The sequence below is a fragment of the Gymnoscopelus microlampas genome (assembly GCF_963454915.1).
Source record: "Gymnoscopelus microlampas genome assembly, chromosome: 9".
NCBI classification, from domain to species: domain Eukaryota; kingdom Metazoa; phylum Chordata; class Actinopteri; order Myctophiformes; family Myctophidae; genus Gymnoscopelus; species Gymnoscopelus microlampas.
The window spans coordinates 22,810,592-22,821,125 of NC_139946.1; the positions used below are offsets into that span (position 1 = coordinate 22,810,592).

At 42.9% G+C, this 10,534-nt stretch overlaps 1 protein-coding gene across 1 annotated transcript; it reads right to left on the reverse strand.

Moving 5' to 3' along the window:
- Window positions 1-1,511: 1,511 nt before the first annotated feature.
- prrg1 (proline rich Gla (G-carboxyglutamic acid) 1) lies at window positions 1,512-9,979 on the reverse strand. The gene is made up of 4 exons (XM_084066611.1): window positions 9,900-9,979; window positions 8,654-8,697; window positions 5,337-5,497; window positions 1,512-4,138 (listed from the first exon to the last, which is right to left on the reverse strand). The coding sequence occupies exons 2-4, from the start codon at window positions 8,661-8,663 to the stop codon at window positions 3,680-3,682; spliced, it is 630 nt and encodes a 209-aa protein (XP_083922737.1). The 5' UTR covers window positions 8,664-8,697; window positions 9,900-9,979; the 3' UTR covers window positions 1,512-3,679.
- Window positions 9,980-10,534: the final 555 nt, after the last annotated feature.

Genomic DNA, 10,534 nt, shown 5'->3' on the forward strand with positions numbered 1-10,534 from the left:
CCACACCCCCAAACCGGGGGGTCTGGGGGTCCTCCCCCAGGTGAATTTTGGGAGTTTGTCAGTTTGATACCAAATCCAGTAGAAAACCAGAAGAAATGACGATCCAGAAGAGTGTCAGTAGACATGGTCAAAAACCAGCTAACCCTAGGAGACTCATGCGGCTAAGCCAGCTAACCCTAGGACATTGGTTCTCAAAGTGGGGTCCGGCCCGGGGACCCCCAGGGGTCCTTGGGGGGGTTCCAGGGGGTCCCCAGCGAAATGTGTTAATGTAGCATCACAATAAGTTTTACTTTTTATACTTTGGCTATTCAAAAATAGCAGACATACAAGCTCATAGCGCGGCACCGAGTGCCATGCTATGAGCTTGTAGATCTGACAATTTTTGAAAATGGTGAAAATTTGTGCAAACCCTTGAATATATATATACTTTTTAGCGGACATTTGTAACTCAAATCTGTGCTTCTGGGAGTCCCTAGAACAACATATTTGAGATGGGGGTCCGCGGCCAAATACATATCATTTTGGGGGTCCTTGACATGGACAAGTTTGACAACCACTGCATTAATAATACAAGTAAAAAACAGCAGTTAGCTAAGCTAACTGTAGCTATTATTATTTACTCACCTGAATAAACTTCATTGGAAAGAGAACGCAGTTTGGAGTCTTTCACAGGCTGACACTCATTTGACTTAATTAGCCCTGAAACATTACATAGCCTAACTGTCATTATCAACTTCAACCTGGTGTTTGCACTTTCTCCCTTTTAGGCCGTATGTCATATTTCAAATATAAAGTGCTTATATGGCCACGGATATCTTTGCTTCTGGGGGTCCCTGGCACAAACTGGCACAACATATTTTCAGCTGGGGGTCCGTGGCCAAATATATATATCAACTTGGGGGTCCCTGGCATGAAAAAGTTTGAGAAGCACTGCCCTAGGAGACTCATGCGGGATCCAGGAGTATTGGCAGCCCTGGCTGTATTACAATGTGACGTCCCAACTCTTCTCATGTAGAGAAAAGAAGTCCCGCCCAGGCTCGCGAGGCGATTGAAAATAGCAGATCTACAAGCTCACAATGCGTCACGATGCGACACATTGTGAGCTTGTAGATCTGCTATTTTCAAAAGATTTTTATACATTTGAAAACTTATGAAATGGGACATTCTGCATAATATGTACTTTCTACTTTTGGTACTTTAAGTACATTTTGATACTAATACTTTTGTACTTTTACTCAAGTAAATTTGGAATTCCGGACCTTTACTTGTAACAGTATTTCTACATTGCAGTATTGATACTTTTAATCAATGACTATGGTACTTACTATGGTGCCGACTTTGGTTAATGGCTATGGTACTGACTATGGTGCTGACTATAGTTAATGACTATGGTGCTGAACCTTACAGATCTGCTGTGTTTGAAAATCTAATTTACTTGAAAAAGCTGTGCTTTTCCTCAGCCTTTGTCTATGTTGATAATTTTATTTCAATAGCTACAGAAAATGAAACAATTGAGTTTTTACAACCCTTTTATTACAAATTAACATAAGCTTCTGCACAAATCCAATTTTGATTTCAACACATTCCCTTGCATGTTATTAAAAAATGTTTAACATTTTTTTGTTTGCTTGATAAGGCATAATAAAAAAACAATACAACACACTACATCCCCCCCATCCCAACCAGCAGTCCAGCCCAAGGTTGTTGCGGAGGAGCTGGTGCTGAGATTCACAGGTTAAATCAAAATAAATATCAGTGCTCAACGTGGGTAGTGTACACAGAGACAATTTATGACATTTCAAAAAATATCAATTGAATATTAGGCAGATATATTTGGTATCTAGAATGTCTTCAGAAGTGTTGCATATTGATTATGAGAATTATTTAATGGTAATTGTTATTGCCTAGGAGGGCACTGGGAGACACCAAACCAGACTGCCTTAGTATTCATTACTTAGCTTGAAGAAAACATAAAAAGTGCCTTCATTCACCACCTAAAATAGTTGCATTAGTGATCAATGCATTCACTGCAATAGAAAATATTAGCACTCTAAAACTCACACATACATACAGTACTTACATTTTTATATATTACACATGCTAAACAGTTTCTGGCCATGTTGATATATAATACTGCATGTTATTGGCTTCACACCCACATTGCTTTCTGTCCCATATTCCCCTCGCAAATTCACTCCACGGCCCTGCCTAACAAAATAGTAAACACTGCCCTGTTTGAGTGCTCTTTGGAGCATCTTTCCCTTGGAGAGTTCACATCATGTGATAGGTGGAAAAAAATAGCCCCGCATACATTTCCTAAGGCCTATCAAATGTAGTTAAGATCTGCTTTGAGGAAACGATCACAAGGAAGGGTAGGCTACATTTTCCACAGCGTTCAAATGATGAGACCCAGAGTAAATGTCACCCGCCATGAGCTGGTAAATGAGCACAAAGCCCAGTATTGACCGTCAACAAACATTGGGCTAGAAATAACCAAATCCATGTGTACTGAGCCAGTTACATGGCTGAACATAATACAGGCTCACAGGACACATATACACAAAATATAAATTTTCATCACCATAATCAAATTTTCTTGCCTTTACGGTTCTTAAATCCCCATTAACAATCAACAAAATAGTTCTATACATTTAGAAATGTTTTCCTTTCTTATAACTATGGCAAACAGGAAAAGAAAATATTTTTTCCTCCTTTATGTCACATGCAGGCATCACAATGCCTTGTGCCTTAAATTATTCGCTACAGTGTGATAGAATGGAAACGACTTCAAAGAAGTTGATGGATTAGGTCACGGTGTGTTGGTTTGGCTCCATCCCAAACATCATTCTACTTCCATGATGAGTGGTTAGTGCAAGTTTCAACAGCGCTGGCACCAGCAGAAATTGACTCAAGTCCATTAAAATAGTTAATGGTTTATGGAATTAGTGGGGGCTGGGGAAGCTGGTGATACCAGGATAATGGCATTGTTATAAGTGATGAGGTCCTAGTGGAGGTTAGGGCATTTGTCAGGGTGGCCCAATCCCAAAGTCCACCCTGGCTTGCAGGTTGCTGGACTTGCAGACATGCTCTCCTCTAGTCCATAGGACCAAGCATTGTCCCATCTCAAAGACAGCCACTTGAAGGCTAGTGAGCAGACTTTGAGTCCTTTATCTTCTCCTTCTGTAAGTTAGCATCTTTGCCAACTTTTGCTATGGTAACTGCCCATAATTCAGCTCATTCTGATGTTTTTCAGTAATGACCCACCTCTTCCTCTCAGGCTACACTTGAGAACACAAACAAATCGTTATCTAGACCAGCCTACATCCCAATCTCCAACATTTTCTGACTGTAAATTTTACTTGTTGAACAGCTTTTTAAAGTAACAGTTTTTTTCAACTGATGAACTGCTTTTTTCCCTCTCAATATTCCAACCTTGCAGTTGTTAAATTATTTACATTGCCTCATTGTGTTCAACCAAAGTTTTGCTATTGTCCCCAAGAACATAGTGCTCTAGTAATGCACTTAATATCCCTGGTAATGTAAGAAGTGTGTCCCTTTTGCCTTATTTATTATTATGATTATTTGTGCACTTCTCATCTAACTCAGTAAGTTACATGGAAAGTCTTCAGAGTCCAGAATCTGCACTTTGGGATTGGGCCATTGAGACAGGCTTGGAAGCTTACTTCCCCAAGCCAACGTTGACACTGGTAGCGTTGGTGTTGACTATGTCCTCGTACTTTGGAGGAGGCTCAGTCTCTATGTGGACGTCTGCATGGCCCACAGCCTCGTCGTAAGATGGCGGTGGGTTTCCAGCACTTCCTCTTGCCGATGTGACCTCTGAGCCCGGATAGGCTGGACTACTGTGACTACTTGATTGGTCACCAAGGTGGTACTCCCTTCCCCACTGGTCCATGGAGACCACAGCTAGGTTGGGGTCATGGTGTGAGTGCCCCATGCCAGGGCTGCGCTCTGAGCGCTTGCGGGTGTGGCAGCGCCACACGGTGATGGCTACCGCCGCGATGAGCAACACGACCAATAGCAGCGGCAGGATCAAGTAGAGAGAGTGGACTCCGCCCACCACCGACTCTAGCCCTCCACTTGGACTGCTCTCCCGCACATACTCCTCCCAAAAACGTCTCTGCAGCCAATCAGAAGAAAAAGAAAGATGTCAATTGTTCTCATTTTTTGACAGTCTGAACGTGGCCTCTCTCTGTTGCCCTCTACTGGCTGTTTCCACTACATCATTAACTTTACAGCAGGCATGTCCAATATATGGTATATAACTAAATAAACCTGTTAAGGAGACAAACTAACTATAGAATGTGCTGGTATACAACCGTTCTGTAGTTCCCTTAAATGACATTTATTACGGTATATCCAACAGAGTATTGCAGAGCATAGTTAATGGTATATGGACCCCCAGTTTGACATGCATTACGCCACGGACCCCCATTTGATATGATTTTTATCAATAGGATTTTACAGTGTCTCTGTTAATTTTGGGTGCAGCACCTGCCTTCTTCAAAAGGTTTTTGGATGTGCCGACTGCTTTGAACTTTTTGATATAATAGGACATAATGTCCAAAAGCCAAAATTCAGAGTACAGAATGTTTGTCTGTAACCCAGCTGCACTACGCCTTTGAAAAAACAATGGCCAAACAATGACCCTCCCACATGATTATGCATCTCCATCCACATGATCGTGCTCTCCAAAGTCTCACAATCGCTTTAGCGTTATGCCTCCCTCCAAAGCATGCACTCAGCTTTTCTTCCTGCTGATGATAATCGCTTCCTGAAAATCAGCCACATTCCAGAAGCAAACACACTTGGGAGTAGGATTTCACTATTGAGTATACAGACACACACTTATGTTAAGCTGTTTATCAGACTAGACGGGTGAACAAATAGGTGTGGCAGGTGTTCTGAACTGCCTCTCACATAACAGTAAATACTCCCTTACAAACAGTAATGGCAAAGCCACTCTCTCCCCCTATACTTTCCCCTGGCACGCAAACCAGCGCTCTACAAGTGCATAAAAGATAATTGCGGTACACTTAATATTCATTGTATTAAAAAAAACTGGGTGTGAGTGGTTCTCAAAGTGGGGTCCGGGGACACCCAGGGGTCCTTGATGGGGTTCCAGGGGGTCCCCAGCAGAATTAGCATCAAATCAGTTCAAACACTTTAACCCCATCTTGTACTTTGGTTATTTTTGAAAAAACACAAATCCCTGGGACAAAATATTTTCAGAAGTGGGTCCGCAGCCATATACATATCAATTTGGGGAGCCTTGGCATGAAATTGATTAAGAAGCACTATTGTAAGGATCCTCTCACCGTCTTCTCGTGGTCCTCGAAGGCCTCGTGTGCCTCCTCGTAGTTGCAGATCTCCTCGCGACACTCCCTCTCGATGTTGCCCTGCTTTATCTCCTCCAGCAGGGAGTAGGCCCTGGGCAGCCTTTTCAGAACCGCATGGGCTTCATCCGCCGACAGGAACACTGGAAAGGAGGGTGGAGGAGAAGAGGAGATGAGTAAGTGATTAGAGTTCTGATACATAGGGTTTGATTTGTGTAAAAAACTAAAAAGCTCACAAGACACACTGTGTCTACGATTTTTGCTATTTTTGAATTGAAAAAGAAATGGAAAATTCTTGACAAATAGGAATGCCAAGATTAATGTGGTTAACAAACATTGTTTTTTTTATGAAATTGTGATATTATCAAACATAAGTATGAAACATATTAAGACAGTCAGAGTCTACATTTCCTAAAAAGGAAATGCATATACTTAATCCAGAAACAGGGATAAAACATATCTCCACTGGGGATACAAATGAATGACGGGGGGGGGGACCCATGTCTCAAAAGCAGAGTCATGGGTCCCCACCCACCCCCACGCCCCAAGGAAATCGAACCCTGGATACCAAAATACTGGATCAGGTATCTGCAAGTACAATTGTCTATGCAACGTTCCAATACCGCATAATGTATCATCTGATGACAGCTCATTTACGCTACACCGGCAAACAACAATACATGCTTTGCTAGTGGAGAGTGTAATGTTAGAGCTAGCAGAATGTCATTGTCAAAATGTCATTAATTCTCTGTATGTATTCTCTGAGTCTGTAGGATGTAGAACCAGGCTGTACACAATCATATCACATCAATGCAGGGTTAGTTGTATTCAACTATATATGTTATTTCTTTCGTATGTGTTTTCTAAAATAACAAATAGGCGACAATTCACAGTTTTCATAAATAACATAAATAGCTGATTTTCAAGTCAAATTTGTGAGCTTGCAGAGCTGCCGTTTTTGAAAAAGATGTTATTGGAAAGGAAAACAAGGTATGGGAACATCTCTACGAGTGACAATAAGGGTCCGTATGACAGACATAGAGAGAAAATTGGTGGTTGAATATAAGTAAGGGGGAGATAAATGCAAGGATGAAGAAAGGGAGATGATTAAACATGAAGCGAAATTCTAATTAAAACACATTTTGGACATTTCTTTCAGCATAAAGCTGGATTTGCGATAGTGACCATCGGTTGTAGCCTACCGATGTGGGGTAAATTAAGTCCACTATATAGCCACCCTAAGCCCCCAAGAGACAGTGGGGGCAGCAGCATGCCACTTGGACACAGGCCGGGGTCTGATCAGTCTCGGTCGGGGCGCCTGGAGGAGGGTGTCTGTTGCAAGACCCAAAACACACAGTGACTCCAGGAAACAACACTGATGATGTGTCCAAGTTTGTGCAGCAGTAGATGATTTATTAGCTGAAAACTCTGGGAGTGGGAGTACCAGTGACAATATCTGGAGAGACAGAGGACGGCCGGAGAGACGGCGACCCGGGGTGGAGGGGGTTGGCAGCCCAAACCACTTCTTCTGTGAGGAAGAACCCAAAGGCTACAGACTGCGGTGTAACCTGCAAGGAGGGTTTAAAAATCCATCAAGGCAGAATGAGATGTTTGTGCCCAGCAGCAACGATGACGACGACGCAACGCACAGAAGAACGCTCACTTCTGGTGGTCAGACGAAGGAGGAGCCAGGCCCGGAGGCAACCCACAGTGCCTAAAGCCTCTTAGTGTCGCCAACACCTGCTGATAACATCTCACCAGCCACCCTAAGCCCCCAAGAGACAGTGGGGGGTCTGGAGTGACTCCAGGAAACAACACTGATGGTGTCCAAGTTTGTGCATCAGTAGATGTTTTATTAACTATAGGGTATAATAATTATTACTGTAAAAAATAGGACAACACTACAAAATGGCGTAAGTTGAAAATGCTAGATCACCAATATGGTCCTTTGCAAATGTATAAGCCTAATTTACAAAACATTCCCAGATTGGGCCTTTAAGTTAGTGAGTGTGGAAATGAGTGAAAAAGAGGAAGAAAAAATGAAGAGTGAATAAATGAGGAAGAAGATGACATAAAGAAGGGGGAGAGAACCAGACAGAAGAACGGGTGAAGTGTATTTGAGGAAGTGAAGAAGAGACAGTAAGAGGCAGAGAGACAGGGGTGAGGGGATGAGAGTTCTGAAAAGAGAGGAGAGCAAAACAGAGGGTTAGGTAATGAGAGTATTGAAGAGGGAGGACAGGGGTGAGGGAATGAGAGTATTGAAGAGGGAGGGGGGACAGGGGGTGAGGGAATGAGAGTATTGAAGAGGGGGGACAGGGGGTGAGGGAACAAGAGTATTGAAGAGGGGGAGAGAGAGGAATATAGAAAGGTTGTGAGTCAAAGAGAGGCATGAGGGTACAGTGGATGGAGAAAGAGGGTATGAAATTAAGTAACCCTAAGAAAGAATACTGGAAGAAAGAGGCAAGGTAAGGGGGGAAAGGGTGAGAAATATAACAAGCGAGAGGCAAATAAACGAAAGGGTGAGAGAGGGAGGGGGAGAGGAAGGGACCGAAACAAAGCCATCCGAGGAGAGCTGAGCGCTGCCCACTAAACTGCATTTTTGACTAAAACAAAAGCTCCTTTGATTAAGGAACGTCCATCCCTGGGAAATATAAGAGAAACTAGAGGAATGAAGAGGCAGCAACAGACAGAGCAGCCCTCTGTTCCAAATATCAACGATAAGAGCAAAGGCAGGCAGGGGGCAAGAACACAAATCCAATGGAGGGAGCATTCAACATGCCTCAGAAAAGTGCACAACAATCTAACTCTGAGACGGTACAAATGTAACCAAATGGACCCATAAGGGTCCATTTGGCTACATTTGTACCAGCTCAGAGTTACAAATTGATAAAATACCACCGATTTTACTGTGTACACAGAAAGAACATCCCGTGACTCATAATTATAGGGATGGTGTTTGGACCACACACACACACACACACACACACACACACACACACAGACACACACACACAGCAGGAAATAATGTACACAAAGCAGGAAAACTGGGACTTCCCGTCAAAAAGAATACCAGCTGTGTGTCCCAAAAAAAGAAAAAAGTGAATAAAAAAAAACTGAACAGAAAAGAATGACATAATGCATGGAAACTTATTCCAACTATATTTAATTTCACCAGGATGGATCAAAAGACAAAGGATGAGAAATTGGAGCAGGAAATGTGTGAGTCAATATTAAAAAGTGTCAATAGCCCGCAGCTTAAACATGTACTGCACGTAAATGTAAAGTGTGGACAAACTCACCACCCCCCATGATTCCTGCGGGTCTGTTTGGAGAGATTATTCGTCTGTAGAAACACACGCACACGCACGCACACACACACACACACACACACACACACACACGCACACACACACACACACACACAGTTATACTGCAGCTCTGAACTGTTGACATAGGCTACCTTACATAATGTATGAATTTTAAATACATGTATTCAACTCATCTGCAAATAAAATGTTAGGAAAAACACAATGAATGAACTCAATCCTATTAATTCTATTCTATAGGCATTTAACACTGAAACAGCCGTGTAGCATTGTAGCAACACAGTGAAGTCCTGTCCTGTGTTGATGTAGACCAGTGGTTCTCAAAGTGGGGTCCGGGGACCCCCAGGGATCCTGGGGGGGGGGGGGGGGGGGCAAATGGACCCTTATGTGTCTGTTACTCAGAGAGTGTACAAATGAGTGTAACTCAGAGAGTGTAGGAATTGAACCATTTGTACACACAGGAGTTACATTAACACCCTACAGATGGGGGGGGGGGGGGGGTCCCGGAGATCAAAATGGTATCAAATGGGGGTCCGTGGCCTGATGCATATCAAACTGGGAGGTCCTTGAAATTGAAATGGTTGAGAAACACTGACGTTGGCTACACTTATATTCCTTTTAAAATCTGAGGCTACATGGTTCGTTCCATTTGTAGCCTACACTCCGAGTATAAATGAACGTAAGGATTTTTACTGTATATAAACATCAGGCATCTGTGAATCAGTGAGTAGCCAGCGGATGCCGCTCAGCGTGACGCTGGTTCCAGGAATGTTACTGTGACAGAAATAAACTGGAACTGACCAGCAAGAAAGAAATGTCACGAACAGTAACAAAGCCCGTTAGACAGGCTGGACACACAGAGATGGAGAAACAAACGATCGAACGATATATTATTATGACACACCGTTATACGCGCGTAATATTTGCCCGTGTGGGCCTACTGCTTGCGACCATCACACCACAGCGGCATTTATTTTGTTGTCCGAATCTCATGATGGGCGACCAGAGAGAGGAGCGGCATAGGGGTCGATACATTTGCTGACAAGCGAGATTATTTGTAATCACAGGATCAGTGGCCGCTTTGCCTGCATTTACTGTAACAAAGCGCTCGTTGAGCAGTTAGATATAGGCTACATATAAACCGCGCCGACAACATAGTGTACGTAGGCCTACTCTGATATGTTTACCGATTTCGGCAACAGAGAGAAACTTTATTTACCTGATTTGTACCCCAGCTGTGCCAAGACGCTCCCTTTAGCGTCTCTGTTGTCGAAAATGTGGCGACGCAAGCGCACAACCGCCTGCACAGAAACCCCTTTTCCTACGTTAAAGGGACAGTCCGGGGATTTAGGGATTAAGACCCACCCACCCAGTGTATCCATCATGATGGTTACGCCGCGCTGCGGTGATGCCAAACAAATTTAATCTGTGCAAATTAAATTATGTAACTTTGGTACCTATTTTAAAATTCTCTTCAATTATCTACATTTGTGCATTTACTTTTGCAACAGTGTACGACGGCAGTGCAAAAAAAAATGACAGTTAAATGTGCAATAATAGTATGGTGTACTGTGTAGCCTATTTTAAATTGAATTGAGTTGATTGGGTGACATTTGTCACTGCATTAATACAGACAAAATGACTTAAAATGTACAAGTCTTACTTAAGGACTGGGCCCTCTTTCTGCCCCTGGTCTTGTGTTCATAACGGACTGCAGTACAGGAGTCAGCACAGGAGTCAGCACAGTGCACCCCAACAGCTCTGATTGATTGATTGATTGATTGATTGATTGATTGATTGATTGATTGATTGATTGAACACTGTATTAGAAGTTTGCCCAAAAAAAAAGCATAG

Bases quoted from the DNA above. Each gene is read 5' to 3' on its own strand.
- prrg1 (XM_084066611.1), bottom strand. The intron at 4,139-5,336 runs GTGAGAGGATCC...GATTGGCTGCAG, and splicing joins TCGAGGACCACGAGAAGACG to AGACGTTTTTGGGAGGAGTA.